The 14,129-nt window shown below is 46.5% G+C and overlaps 4 protein-coding genes across 4 annotated transcripts; all 4 read right to left on the bottom strand.

Moving 5' to 3' along the window:
- Positions 1-2,470: 2,470 nt before the first annotated feature.
- Positions 2,471-4,798, bottom strand: F4813DRAFT_358381 (uncharacterized protein). Its single transcript, XM_049243230.1, has 2 exons — positions 3,775-4,798; positions 2,471-3,686 (listed from the first exon to the last, which is right to left on the bottom strand). The coding sequence occupies exons 1-2, from the start codon at positions 4,189-4,191 to the stop codon at positions 3,180-3,182; spliced, it is 924 nt and encodes a 307-aa protein (XP_049099876.1). The 5' UTR covers positions 4,192-4,798; the 3' UTR covers positions 2,471-3,179.
- A 200-nt stretch (positions 4,799-4,998) lies between these two features.
- F4813DRAFT_358378 (origin recognition complex subunit 4 C-terminus-domain-containing protein) lies at positions 4,999-8,147 on the bottom strand. The gene is made up of 4 exons (XM_049243229.1): positions 6,596-8,147; positions 6,376-6,537; positions 5,894-6,325; positions 4,999-5,834 (listed from the first exon to the last, which is right to left on the bottom strand). Exons 1-4 carry the CDS (start codon positions 7,985-7,987, stop codon positions 5,259-5,261), a joined length of 2,562 nt encoding a protein of 853 aa, XP_049099875.1. The 5' UTR covers positions 7,988-8,147; the 3' UTR covers positions 4,999-5,258.
- A 241-nt stretch (positions 8,148-8,388) lies between these two features.
- F4813DRAFT_358373 (cytochrome P450) lies at positions 8,389-10,825 on the bottom strand. The gene is made up of 6 exons (XM_049243228.1): positions 10,488-10,825; positions 9,928-10,405; positions 9,800-9,868; positions 9,066-9,733; positions 8,903-8,935; positions 8,389-8,827 (listed from the first exon to the last, which is right to left on the bottom strand). Exons 1-6 carry the CDS (start codon positions 10,645-10,647, stop codon positions 8,682-8,684), a joined length of 1,554 nt encoding a protein of 517 aa, XP_049099874.1. The 5' UTR covers positions 10,648-10,825; the 3' UTR covers positions 8,389-8,681.
- Positions 10,826-10,956: 131 nt separating this feature from the next.
- On the bottom strand, positions 10,957-12,115 carry F4813DRAFT_358367 (uncharacterized protein). The gene has a single exon (XM_049243227.1). It carries the CDS (start codon positions 11,982-11,984, stop codon positions 11,103-11,105), a length of 882 nt encoding a protein of 293 aa, XP_049099873.1. The 5' UTR covers positions 11,985-12,115; the 3' UTR covers positions 10,957-11,102.
- Between the last annotated feature and the right edge of the window lie 2,014 nt (positions 12,116-14,129).

Below are 14,129 nucleotides of genomic sequence, written 5' to 3'. Positions count from 1 at the left end.
CATCCACCATGGATACTGCTGTCTTGGCTGGAATAAGGTTCGATTCTCCAGCGGGTAGAACTCGGACGGCGATGACGACGCAACTCTAAGAGTGAGGACGGCAGCAATTAGGTTCGTTCTATTTGGATTCACCGACCTGTGGATATGCAGTCGTATTTCGCCTATTGGATACTTCGTACTCGACGCGTTTTAGATTTTTTGGCCACGTAGGTCCGCTGTTGTTTATTACCCGGTTTAGACCACGTCCATCCAGTGAACAGTGCCCGCTGAAGCTGAGGCCGTTATGCCTGCCTCGAACCGGCGTATTGCTTGGATAACTTGACGTCCCCGGAGCGGTGAACTTTGCGTGTCTGACTGGTGATAGCGATTTTCACACGCGTCGACCTTGCCCCTTGATCTAGATTCGGAGGGTCACCTTCTATGCGGTATTGATCTCCATTACTCTATCGTTCACTATGTATTTCCGCCTTTCGTGAAGGCATACGAGCTTCGCCAATTTCAGTCTCTTATTCGTATCCCGGATTTGCGATCTGAATGCTCGGGCCTTTTACTGGCATGGCTTACGGTGAAGATTCATGCTCGTAGTGGTCTGATATTCGGGTCCCTTGAAGAGACTTTCGGCCGTATTCGACATTCCCCGGTGGCTTTGGTTGCGCCCTTTTCTGACCGGCAGCGTGCTTGCGATTCTCTGACCGAATGTGAGACGCGATTATGTAAATATTTTATGTGGTGGATGATGATGATACGTAAAATTTACTGTTAGGTTTACCAATGATTCTATGTTCTACAAGATGAAGACCAAATTCGTGGCTGAAGAGACGCGTCATTCCGATATCTAGGAGATAACATTGAAGACTGTAATTTATTCTACGTTTTGAATATCCTTCTCCTTATACGTAATAGGTCAAGGTCGAGTTTCAAGCTGCTGTTTTCTAGCTATATAGGTAGACATGTTAAGATGTCTCCGTATTGAACCAACTACAAGTATTGCTCCATATACTCAAGACAAGCGAATAACTGAAGTTATTATGTAGTGCTCCGTAAACCTGCGCCGGTTGATACAACTCAATTATATACCTGAGGCTAGAACTACTGGTTTTTCCTAGGGAATTGGGATGTTATTGTATCAGTATCTTTAGGACCCCTTTAACCCCCTAGCCATGTCAGCTTCTCCATACGATATATCTCTTCATCACTAGCGAGCTGTCACTTCTAGAACACATCTAGGTCTGTAAATATGGATAGCTTGATATAAATATATTTTGGTTGCTCTAATTGTTACCAGGCGAGAATCTCTAGTTCTTTTTTTGGGTCCTCCTCTAACCTATTGTAGACGTTGACAGACTGCCGTCCTTTTCTTTCATCTAAGAGATACGTAAGGTACATAAAAGTAGACGATAATAGTAATCTAACATAGAAGTTAAACCCATACCAGTTCCAAGAAAAATCATCAAGGTAAACTCAACGTCGCTAGTGCTGAGTAAGGGAGCTCTCAAGTCCCATATTAGAACTACGAGGGTTGCAGACAATAAATAATACTACGTGGCTATGTTGGATCTAGTTTATGTTACACGGCTTTTCTCCCTATGAAGTTATTTATAGTAGACTCAATAGAGCCCCCTTGTTAAGTCGACTGCGTTTGTCATGGCTGAGGTACGTAGAAAGGGTCATATGTATTCACGTTTGGAACTTACTCCATCCGTGCTAAGACGGTCCCGAGTTTGTCCTCGAGTGTCCTAAGTCGCCACAGAGGTAGGTAATTGCGAAGCTCAATGTAACTAATAACCTGCTGGCTTTAAAAATATAAATGTATGTGGTTCTGTAGTCACGAGTGCATTATCTATGGGCGCCCATTTCTGATAGTATTAATATTATAAGTTCTTCCTCTACGCTGGGGCGTAGTCAAAATTGAAGATACCTGATTTATAGTGGTATGGTACACGTTATGTTAGTAAATAGACCTCCCCTATCCTATGTCTTAACTTACATGCACGGCTGCCTTGCGAATAGCCTCAATCCAGTTCCCCCGTACCTGCCCCTCCACGTTGCCCAACACCTGATCACGCAGGTGGCAGACGCACACCAGGCAACGAGATACACCTGCCCAAGTACCTACCCACGAAGTAAAGCTTATATATCCTAATTGCAAACCAACTTTCAACCGACGCCCCTCGCCCGGGCGACTTGAGGTTAGAGAAAACCCCACTGTGGTGTCTTATGCTGGACCGTTCTTCCTATAAAAAAAGAACGTGACTTGACAGCAGATGCCAAACGAAGCCGGTTTTTCGTAGGTCTCAGATTCGAATCTCCTGCCCCTATCCGAGGGGGTTCGAATCTGGGACTGAGCTTTTTTATTTGATTTTTTTCTTTTGTCTGCCTGCCGCCTCTGTGCCTTAACAAACACATACTTATTTACACGCATGCACACGCTACATACAATGTTAATTAATATAGAGTATTTATTTAATCAAACACTGCGCGTTCATAATATACTTAGTTTCTTTCCACCGGTCCAAATCGTCGTATCTTGTGTATCTAACTGCTCTTATAATTTGATTTATGATCACCATCCAATGCAACACATCCTGATGATTTGTAAAAACAGTAACAAGCCAGCTCCGATTAACCAACGAGGTTAGCTCATAAGAAATGGCGCATGGCCGGGACACATGGCAAGCAAGGCAACCTTTCCTTCTTGTATTTTTATTCTCATATGATTCAACTCGTGATAATGTACTACCCCTACCTGACCCTGCAGCAACACGGTGAGATGGCAGAACTAGATCTGCGAAACTCAAATCTTCAGCTCAAATCTTCAGCGTTTCTTTTTATGTGTACGAGGCGAGGCCGAAGTTCTAGATATAGAGTTGTATCTTCACCCTCACGTATTGATAACATCGGCCATACACTAGACCAGGCGTATCGAACCAAGCCGAGATAGTTCAAATTTCTGGCATTCGTGACTACAACTTCAGGGGTATATACCGCTCCTCCTCCATCCCATCCCATCTCATCTTAGACTACTTAGGTATGCTAAATATTCCTTCCCCCGAGCCAGTACTCCCCAGCCCATGGAGATGGTTAAACGCAACAAAAACGCTCAGATGCGAGTATACCGGATCCCAACGCCAATGCATACACACAACTCGCAACTTGAAAGCACCTATTAATATATTTCTTCACTCCAATTCCGCCGGGAAGCTGCTATTGCCTACCCCTGGCGGCTGGAGGGTATGTGACGCCGAACCCTGGGGGTGGTGGTACTGTCCGCTGGACGGACGACTCTTGTTCACGCGCAGCGGCTCGGGTATGTAGCTATTGCTCCCTACGCTGTGAGACGTGGCATGGCCGTGTGGTGCCGAGTTCCCTGGCGGCGGCGGCGGCGTGACGTGGCCGAAAGGGGTAGACATTGGTCTGGGTTGTTGTCGCTGCTGCTGCTGCGGATGATACGGTGCTGCGGGTTGTAGTCCCTGGGGAGCGGGATATGCAGGATAGTTCACAGACGAGTGGTTCGAATGGACACTTCCACTCTGCACACTTGAACTCGTGCGTTGATGACCCACGCTCTGACGTTGCGCCGTAGAAGAAGCGCTGGCTACGAGCCGCTCCACCAGGACGCCGTGGGCTTTCTTCAGCGTCTTCTTGACGAAGGAGGACATGACGAAGTTGCATCTTAGCTCGACGTCCTTATAGATGGATCAGTTCCAGCCTCTCAAGAGTATCAGAGTTAAGAGTATATAGTCATCTATCTATATATATATTGGCTTAGCTTACCTCGCGTAAATAAAGACCCTGCCTCGGCGCCCCGATCCCCAGCTCAACCGGCTCAGGCGGTTCCCCCGGCAGCGTGCCGCCGAGGGTCCAGCGCTCGCGGATATCCGTGCCCATGGGGGCGTACACGTGGGTCTGGATGCCGCTCGGCAAGTCGTGGAACGCAGCCGTGTAGGTGACGTCTCCGGAGACGACGCCGCCGGGCAGATACGAGATCTTGTCGGTCATGCTCCACCAGGCGCAGCGGCGCTCCTCGGCGGGGGCGTGCGGCGGCGGGTCGATGGGGTGCCGCTCGATGACCAGCGGGTTCAGGTCGATCATCTCCACGTGGTTGTGCAGGAAGTCGACGACGACCTCGCGCGTGATGCCCGCTGGCAGCGGCGAGATGGTCGTGAACGTGCTGCGCTTCGACATGGCCATTGCACACCGCTTACACGCACGCACATGGGACGACGACTTGAAAAATAAAATAAAAAATAAAGAATAAAGACAAGCCGATATCCCGAGGGCGAGGTTGGGCACGCGCCAAGGGAAGATGGAATTACACTAGGTTGCGTTAACGCCTTAGCTACGCGATCTGGGAACCGGAGCCCTAAGAATGACTCGCGGAGAGGGACCGCTTGTATGTAATAGGTTGCTGCGAAAGCGGGATGGGCGAGAGATTAGTAGAATAGAGATAACCAGCCGCGGCAACGGGTCTGCAGGATCGAACCCAGAACAAACAAATTCGCGGCTATATCGAAGAAATAAATGTAAGGGATCTAAGTTGGGTCATTTACTATAGAGTAAGCTGATCAACACAGCGACGACGACAGGATCAAAGTTAAGGGGAAGTAAATAAGTATATGAAAAACAAAGTCAAAGTCAAAAGATCCTAAATGGTATAGTTATTTCAATAATACCCAAGATGTTCTATAATAAAGGTTCGTCCGCACTGCATACAAAGTGTTTCATTAAGCAGAAGCTGAACAACAGTTACACTGCTAAGGTTAAAATAAAGACGAGACAGGGGTCATCGTCTGTTCTATTGATTGGTTCCGCTTATTAGGCGATCAGCAGGGTGCGTGCAGTGTTGGCGTTTCTGGTCGCCTCTCCTTGCATCATGAGGCTATGGCCATTCGACTTGGGGCTTGACCACTCGGCTTGATCACCACTCGTCCCAAAAATAGAACGGGCTTACGGGTAGATATGCGCTATGTGCTCCATCACGAAATATCCTGGTTGGTTCGTTCGTACGTTATCGATCCTAGAATGCCTACGGGGTAGATAATACAAGAAAACAGTATTCTTTGTCATACCGATGTTCAATGTTGCAAAGACTAGTACAACAGTTGGTGTACCTAAATGTATTTATATCTTGCCGCCTAGTTCGCGGCTATCTTCGCCCCCGACAGGCTGAGCGGTTGACCGGTCTAACGGTTTTATGGCCATTTATTGTTTAGATCCCGACGCCGCAAGCCATGTAGAGTAGCTCCATGGTAGGTAGCTTAGATCTGACTGCACCACCGCGAAAGGAATCCCGGCAGCTCGCATGCCGTAGGAATTTCTTCTAGTATAACATCGAGCTTCCACATCTTGCCCTCCAGACCGCCATGCGCAGCGTTACTGCGGCCTCCTATACCGGCCGGTATTAATATGCCAAGTGACACTAACCGTTCCCAGGCTACTGCGGCGACACTTCGACCCCAAGTCCTTGCGCCTGCTCCCAAGGCTAGCATACCAGACGAAGCTGACTGCACTCGTTGCTTTCCCATCTGGGAACTATATTCGTCATAGGCCATGGCAAAATTTACCGTGTCAGTATGAGCGACGATGTCGAGACGGGCTGCTGAAATAAGCAGCGCCAACTCTAGATCCGACAGTGTTGCTAAAAGATGAAGTTTTGATTCCGAAGGTTCGAACGAAATGCTGATTGACGAGGGCGAAGGTATTGATAGATCCAGTGAGGAAGTTGAAACCACTGAGAGAGGCAGAATGCACGATGTAAGAAATGCCGGTACGGATTTCGTCGTATAGTAGTGATATTCCAGATGGTCCTCGAAACTCGGGTTCTTGCGTAGAGCCTAGGATGCATTAGTAGAGTGTATATATATATGATAAAAGCATATCAGCGACGTCTTACCTCGATTTTCTTCTCCCAGTAATCTCGGAATCCGTATAGTCCTTCCAAACTAGTGTCGAACCCTTCTTGACCAAGATCCTCCTCGTCAACAGACAGCCCCTGCCTACAGACATCCCAATAGGTTGGTAATGTTTTTGGAAGAGACATGTAGACATATCGGTGGCTAAACCGACTTTTTACTCTCTTCTCTAAACTCTCTACCACATCTATTCTTGTAGTTAACCCTAACACTGCAATTGGGGCTTTCCTTGCCTGAGCGATATCAAACAGGTTGTATAAAAGTGTTTGGCGCGCGTGTGTCGCAAACAAGTCAAACTCGTCAATAATGAAGACGACAGACTTGGATGTTACGCCGTCCTCGGCTCCCGTAATTTCTGCGGGGTGGGATAGGAGAGCCAACAGCGAAGCCATTGTGTCGGCATAGTTGTTTGTCTGGATTGAGTTAGCTTCTACACTATTCGATATATGTGAAGCCTTTATACCTTATTTATCAGATCATCTTCGAGATTCATCTCCTTGCCGAGTTGCCGCCAGATCTCCTTAAGAGCTAGCTTATCATCGGTGTGGATGAAACCGTTGAGGCGAACTACATGGAATTCCTCCTGATGTTCAGCTCTGAGATTCGAGATGACTTCTTCCATCAACTAGTAACAAGCTGATTAGCAATCTCTAGTACTCGAGACAAAATTGTATAAAACATACCGTAGTCTTTCCAGACCCTCTCGCGCCAATAACCATCATCGAATTGCCTTCGCCGGCCAAGACCGTCTGCTCTACTAGTTGAAACGCTTTGTCGTAAGCTTCAGTCTGACCACAAAGCTTAATGCGACGGTTTCCAGAACATCGATCTAACAGCACACGCTGCATGTGTTGCAGGTGCCGCTCAAAATTGGGAATGCTTGGAACTTCAGGCACGCTTGTCACACGTATCTGCTTCTTTGGAGTTGCTTTCACGCCCGGGAGAACATCGTCTTGCGAGCAATTCCTACAGATCCAGTCGCCTTCCGGGATGACAGGTACATCATAGCACTTCTGGTGCACCGCCATATCACAATTCTCGCAGAATATAATCTCATTCGGCGGCTCGGAATCCGGCTTCGAGCATATGGCGCATACTTCATCGTCCTCGCTATCTTGCGTCTCACTCGCTTCTTCTTCAGGAGATGGTTTATTAATAGGGATGGCTTCTATGGCCTTTCCTCGGGCCTTCGGCTTCGTGGGTTTCGCGGGTTTGGACTGGATATCTTCAAAGAAAACCTCATTCTCCTTCCCACTATCCTCGTCGTTAAACGCGACATTCTTGCGTGGTCGACCAAGCTTTTTCTTTTGCGGTGATAGTATCCCCTTAATGGGTGGTAGCTTGGTAGGTGACGTATTCGCATTGCGCCTTGGGAGCTGAGCTTCAACTGGTTTTGCGCTAGAGATGAGTGCATCAACCGCAATCTGAGCCTTCGAGGGCCTCCCCCTTTTTTTCGGCGTATCTCCCTCTTCAGTCTCATTCTGAACTGGAACGGCCGACTTCTTCTTCCGGGACTCCAGCAAGCGTGCGCTTACACTCTTCTTCGAGGAAGCGATTGGTGTACCTACAGCACTCTTCTTCACCGGTGGTGTAGATTGAATTTCATCATGACTCTCATCTACCGTCCCTCGAGCACCGCCTACCTCTTCATCCGAATCGGGCACCTCATAGATGTTGCTAGGAGGGCGTTGGCTAAGATTTGGTGGCCTGAGGCCGAGCTTCTTATGCTTGATGGGAAGACTTTGTATCTTTTTAGTAGCTTCGCCATCGGGTTGAGATTCGGGCACTCCGTAGGAAGTATCGGTGGTCGGTTTCGTCTGTTTCGTCTGTTTGGCGCGGGTACTACCCTTCGCGCCCCCTTTTCGATTTAGTCCGAGAGCACCGCCAATGGCAGAAGTAATGGCAGAGAAGCCTTTCGGGGTAGAGGGCGAAGCGTTCGCAAGACCGTCGAGACGGCGTCTCTTGACAGAAGCAGTTGCGCTTGGTGTGACGGCGGGTGACGAGTCCAGCTCATCTTCGTCTTCAAGGCGACTTCGCTTCCGTCGGCCAGAGGTAGGAGTGTGAGCGGTTGTCATGATGCAATTGGGAGTGCATATATGACGACAGCGTAGATTAAATGTTAGCTACAAGGAACTTTGGCCATATTAGAGTATTCCAATGTTGGTTATGCTCCAGATAAAAATGGCCCCTTAAGCAAGACACAGTAAAGCAAGACCCAGTAAAACGCGACACGCTTGATTCAATTTACGCGCTCTACTATTATGTAATCCAAGGTGCGCGATATGACTTAAACCGTCAACCCCGCTATGTAAACAATTAAAACATAAAACACCAAAGCATAAAAGGCATTAAAACATAAAAACATAAAAACACTTTGAACCTTAAAACACTAAAACACCAAAACACCAAAACAATTAACCTAAACACATAAAACACACAAACAGTAAAACACGAATCAGTAAAACACGAATCATACTTTTCAACTCAAACATTTTTAATTAATCACTGATCAAACAGCTATCATCTAACAAGTTTAGCTACTTAGTACCTACATGCCTAGCCTCGTCTTAGTCTCATCAATTGTGTATTTCTCAAAATCTTAAGCTCATATCAACTCATTCATTCCAGGGATAGGATGCAATGTACATACAATACAAGTGACTATTTATAATCCTCTAAGGAGTGGGATGTGCTATCAGTCATGACCAACATACTATTACAACATGAAAAACAAAATACATCCTTCTCCGAGACCTCAGCTAGGTGGTCCTAGATTTCAAACTGCTTAACGGGCTCTTCGTATAACCCAACGTTAACACCTTTATTCGGTTTTCCGACGATCTCCGTCTCGATCAGTTGCGCGTGCCAGTCTCCATGGTATTCGATGCGCTCGTACTTCTGAAGGATTCGTACCACTGGAGTCGATCAGTTAGCGATTCCCCCTTTCTCCTTACGCTGAGTATAGCTTATCTAGATAGGTAGGTACTTACTGCAGTAGGCCATTTCAGTCATGGCAAAATTCTCTATAATAAAGGAGGTCAGTATAAGTGTATGATATTAATCATGTCTCGGAGAATAAGAACTCCTTGGTCAACTCGACGGGGGGTTATAACCCCTGAGAGGCTAAAAGGGGAAGAACTCGATGTTACATACGTCCTACGCAGATACGCGGACCACCGTTGAAAGGCAAGTATTGCCACGGTTTCGGCGTCCAGTTCTCCCATCTCTCGGGCGAGAAGACAGCAGGGTTTTCGAATTTCTCTGATGCTGGGGGGTACAAATCCTTTCGGCGGTGCATCGCGAGGGAGCTATAAACCACGACATCGCCTTTCACAACCGCGATGGGCGGATTACCCGGGCCGTTCGGGAGTGTCGTGTCCTCCAACGCGGTGCGTATGTTGAAAGGCACGGCGGGATATAATCGCAAGGTCTCGTTTAGGGTGTGTCGCAAATACGTCATATTCTTGAGGTCATCGTATGTGGGGGTTCGCGTTCGACCGACGGAGTCGATGATCTCGTTACGAAGTTTATTGTACTTCTCGGGATAGTGGGATAATTCGTAGAACGCCCACGATAGTGTTGCGGCTGTCGTGTCGCGCCCGGCTAGGAGCACGGCGATGATCTGGTCACGGATTACCTGACGGTTGCGTGTATAATGTGCAATGCTGTGCAGGAAAGTAAAGTGCTTGTCAGAGTTCGACAGCTTCTCTAATTCTTCTTGTGGTAGCGCCAACGCTTGTTCGATGTACGGCATGATAAATTGCTCTATCGTCTTGATTCCGTCGTTATAAGCACGACGGGAAATTAAGGATCTGAATGGTCTATATCGACACGTTAGTAGAATAGTAACTAATGACTGGGGACTTAAGATTTATATTGGTCATTACCCAACTGTTGTGAGCATCATCTGGATCCTTTGCACATCGTTGAATGCTTTTACAAACTCGCCCTTGGGACTTGGTTAAGTTAGTAATAATGGCCTTAACGAAATGTTTGGCAAGATGGGCTTGTATACTTGCGAAGACTGTCAACACTCGCCCCGAGGAGGAAGTCTGTAGTCACATCGAGCGTCATTCGGTAGAGGAGGTCCATAATATTCACCGTCTGTCCTGAGGGGGGAAGTATGGCAAGGAGTATGGACACCCATCTCTCGAACGTTGCTAAATCGCTGACCCTGTCTTTGATGAACATCGGCCTGATCAGGCCGCGGCTATCATGCCAAAGCTGGCCGTCAGTCGTGAATATGGAATCACCAAGGAAAGGCCGCCATAGATCGTGGAACTTTTCCCCTTTTCCAAAGTCAGAGAATTGGGTCGTGAGCACTACCTTAACATGCTCCGGATCCCTCGTAAGTATGTTTCTCTCCGTCGGCAAGAATCGGATCTCAACGCAATTCGGGCATTCGGGAGGTGCCGAGTCGAAAAAACTATCGAAATGCTTCAAGAGCTGGTGATTCCTCTGCGCTTTGGCCGCAGCGTAGAACCACGCCATCGCTTTGCATGTGAGTCAGGAAAGCTGCTTTCAAATTTAAACGAACGCCGTCTTCCTGGCGTGGCTCTCCGAAGCTGGGCTTACCCGTGATGGGATCATTTGCAAGAGTATGCGCACGCGTGCCACCTGTCCTTCTAATCCTAATCTCGTGTCTTGTCCATTGGACGGCATAGTAGACTACAATGAAAACCAGCGATGATACACTGGCCACTGCAATATGAATAAACGACAGGTCTGTCAGCATTATGACTTGATGCTATCATGAGTATCTAGTGACACTCGCAGTATACGTGATAGAAAATATTCCTGTGTTTTGTAGATATATTTTCCAGGATCTATCGTCTACGAAACCTCAAGATGAACAAATAGATGAAGTCACTTAAGAGGCTCCTATGATGGGAACCTCGGCATGTCAGATTTCTCCGCCTATGTTCGGAACAAAAGTCTAAGCGCAATTCTCAATTGGCCCTCTTAGGGGATCCCTGGTTAACAATTACGGATCTAATGCGATGTAAGCCCCTCAACTGATCTCATCCTTTTAGGTACATGACATGTCTATGCAGATACTACAAAGTGACGTAACTGCTCAGCCAATTGCTAAATGAGTCCACCACTGTTGAAGCCCAGTATCTGTTCAGACGAGATCGGATTACTACATCCCTCCTCCATGTGTGAGATGACCTACTTCCTCACTGGCCATCAGAGTTCTTCCATGTCCGCGTTGTCCGCCGCCTCTTCGTGAGCCTGCTGTTCGGGGATAGGTGCTGTGGAATATAGGGTCCACAAGTCGCCGTATTGGAACATCACCTCCTTGAACCGCTTATCGTCGCACTTGGAGCTGTTCCAGAAGGGGATACGCGTGAAGACTTCGTGTCGGGCTACAGGAATATCTGGTAGACCCATTGCACGGGCACGTCGTCGGTTGAGGATAGCTACTTTCTCGCAGATCTTCAGCATCTCCTGGGTATATGGCTCGAATGTAGGCCACTGACCAGCGTAAGATCGGATATAGGTAACATATTTCATGTCGACCCTAAGAGGATATATACCCTTGTCGTGGAGGGCGTCGAGGGCCTTTCGGATGTTGAAGACATCGACCTGCTGTAGAATGAAGAACCTCTCCTCATTTAGAGTTCCGACTACTTCCGTCCCTTTGACGATGTTCTCGAGCTCCCACATGAATGCCGCGACTGATGTCTCTATGTCTTGTGCAGTGGCCATCCATGCCTTAAAGACTCTATCTGCGAGTTCTGCATCTCGCTTATGTGCCTCGATATTGCTTAAGCACTTTTCGAGGTTATTGATTGGCTTCAAGAATATGCCCTTGAAGAAACCGAAGGGCTGGGCATGATTCTTGACTCTAAGATATATTGCCTTCTGTAGACAATATCTGAGTACCGACAAGTTGGACATCCAGATTTCGTGAGGTAAGATCTCACAAAGGTCTCTTAGGATCTCGTCCTCGTTGTCGCCGATTCGTAAACCCCAGGTGAAGAGGTCGGAAGGGCTTCTCTTGAAAAGGTGAATCATCATCTTCCAAAACTTTGGTAGATAGGCTGTGTCCACTCTAGCCGTGACCATCGCCTCGTCGGCCTCGGTCCAAATAATCCCGAGTTCTTCGTCTCTCGAATTGTCGTTGATGCTGAAGCGAAAAACATTGTTAAGGCCATCATTGCTAAGCCTAGGTTAGTAAATGCTAGTAAATGCTTACGACTGTTATTATAATAATAAATTCATTTTACTTACTCAAAGCCATGGATCTGGTCAGCAAATCCTGCAGCAGCCATTTTTGGTGATCGAGTGTGGTGTTTTGGTATGTGTTGTGATATGTGATGATGATAATAATAATAATGATAATAATGATTGATGATGATAATGATTCCCCTTGTCCTTGGATGTGTCTTACTTGCTGTGGTAAGATGATAGATAGTAGGAGGATTGGTTTTGGGAGGCGAGTCTTCAGAATTTGGATTGTGAACGTGCTGGTCGAGAAAATCGAAAAGCTTTCTATGGGTGGTGGAGGTATGTATTTATAAAACTTCTTGCTTGGGGGAGCCTTCTCAAAACTTATCTGCAACTTCTCTCCTTAGGAAAGACGTGACGCGGGTATCTATATCATATATTGATTGTTGGGCAGTCTGTTGCTTGTATCAGGGTGTTTGGGCAAGCTGTGGAGTATGCTAAGGGTCCGTCAGTCATGCATTTCCATATTCCCGGGCCAATCTATTGTTGCATAGGCATAGTAGTGACTCAATAATCTCCTAAAAGTATGCTTTTATGTGTGGAGAGCATCCATTATCAGAGATTATGCGCCAATACACAATACGTACCTACACACGACCCCTATTAATAAGGCAGATGGCATGAGTCAAGGTAAGGTATATGGCAAGAGACAACGCTTTTCATCAGGTACGCATAGAGAAGCAATGTCTACAGAAGGTTCCAAGCGCAAATATGTACCACCGGACGTACCAGGTGTACCGCAGAAGAAATCTTTACCTCCTCGTAACAACCACGGTCCTGGCAATGGCCGAGGATTGTCATGCTTGTAGCAAACGGCGTTCGTCAGGGCGTTCGTCAGGACGTTTGAGAATATCTAAAGAAGGATGATTATTGTTCGCATAGCAGTAAGGCCACTATCCGATTTCTTACGCGTTTGCGTGTAGGGTGGGTGTTTCTTTTATCCTGCAAATCACAATAAACCAACACGCCTACTCACCAGTACAGGCCTACATCGGACGACTGGGTTGTAAATGTAGCCTTCTATATATCCTAGGAGCTCAGTAGAGAAATCTTGATCTAGCAAGAATTTGACGGAAGTGCCAGGACTCTAGGAGAGGTTCTTAGAAGGAAAACGTATGCCTTTGGTAGGTTGATCGCTGGTTTCCATGGCTGTTAGAACACTGACAAGACATCTAGGACAAAGGATATCTTTAATATGTACAACTCGAGCTTGTACATCTAGGTTTAGAGTTCCTCACGAAACAGAAAATTACATCGATCCATGCCTTTTGGGTCCATATCGTGACACGGAGAGACATAGTTTATAATAATTAAGTTTTGGTTTTGGATGGCGAAATAACAAAAATAGGAGGGGGGATTGCCAACAAAAACTACTGGGGTTGGGTATAAAGAAAACAAGGGAGGACATATTTTCACCGCAACGTATAGTTGTTGAACAGCGGTGAAGCTATATACAATAATTATTCGTTATTGATATACCCATCCGAAGATAGGAATATAGGAGGTATATACACTGTTAATTTTATAAAGGGATAGGTTTTGTTCGAGTGGCAAAGGCAATTTATTTCATCCGGTAGAAGCATTAGGAACAATTTAATTTTCACGTATCTCTTTAGGTTTGGCTTGTATAATACACATGTATGCAGGCGTTGATAGCTCTATGTGTAGTATGTTTGAAGACACTCAATAATCATTGTTGATTTCCTGCTATTTGCCATGAGGTGGCGCAAGAAGCAAGGAAACAATTTCTTTGCTTGGTAAGAAACTCTAGGCTAACTATAGAGGCCTATGGCTATACATACTGAGAGTATCCTTTTAAATGATAGATTTAGAATCCTAATACTATTTTCACATTAAATCACATGATTTTGTATATATCCAAGTCAGGTACCTAATATATCTTGATAACAGGTAAATTGAAGTATCAAAGAATAGTTACGATTTATACGAGGTGCTAGGCAGACAGATAGTATTATATAAAAG

The sequence above is a fragment of the Daldinia decipiens genome (assembly GCF_022478715.1).
Source record: "Daldinia decipiens strain CBS 113046 unplaced genomic scaffold F4813scaffold_15, whole genome shotgun sequence".
Lineage (NCBI taxonomy): Eukaryota > Fungi > Ascomycota > Sordariomycetes > Xylariales > Hypoxylaceae > Daldinia > Daldinia decipiens.
This window is presented reverse-complemented; position numbering and strand designations above follow the sequence as displayed.

Coding starts and splice junctions, on each gene's coding strand:
- F4813DRAFT_358381 (XM_049243230.1), bottom strand. CDS start 4,191: ATGGCCATGTCGAAGCGCAGCACGTTCACGACCATCTCGCCGCTGCCA. Junction 3,687..3,774: donor AGGGTCTTTATTTACGCGAG/GTAAGCTAAGCC, acceptor TCCATCTATAAG/GACGTCGAGCTAAGATGCAA.
- F4813DRAFT_358378 (XM_049243229.1), bottom strand. CDS start 7,987: ATGACAACCGCTCACACTCCTACCTCTGGCCGACGGAAGCGAAGTCGC. Junction 6,538..6,595: donor GAGGGTCTGGAAAGACTACG/GTATGTTTTATA, acceptor GCTTGTTACTAG/TTGATGGAAGAAGTCATCTC. Junction 5,835..5,893: donor ACTGGGAGAAGAAAATCGAG/GTAAGACGTCGC, acceptor AATGCATCCTAG/GCTCTACGCAAGAACCCGAG.
- F4813DRAFT_358373 (XM_049243228.1), bottom strand. CDS start 10,647: ATGCTGACAGACCTGTCGTTTATTCATATTGCAGTGGCCAGTGTATCA. Junction 9,869..9,927: donor AGTGTTGACAGTCTTCGCAA/GTATACAAGCCC, acceptor AACTTAACCAAG/TCCCAAGGGCGAGTTTGTAA. Junction 8,936..9,065: donor TCCGCGTATCTGCGTAGGAC/GTATGTAACATC, acceptor CCTTTATTATAG/AGAATTTTGCCATGACTGAA.
- F4813DRAFT_358367 (XM_049243227.1), bottom strand. CDS start 11,984: ATGGTCACGGCTAGAGTGGACACAGCCTATCTACCAAAGTTTTGGAAG.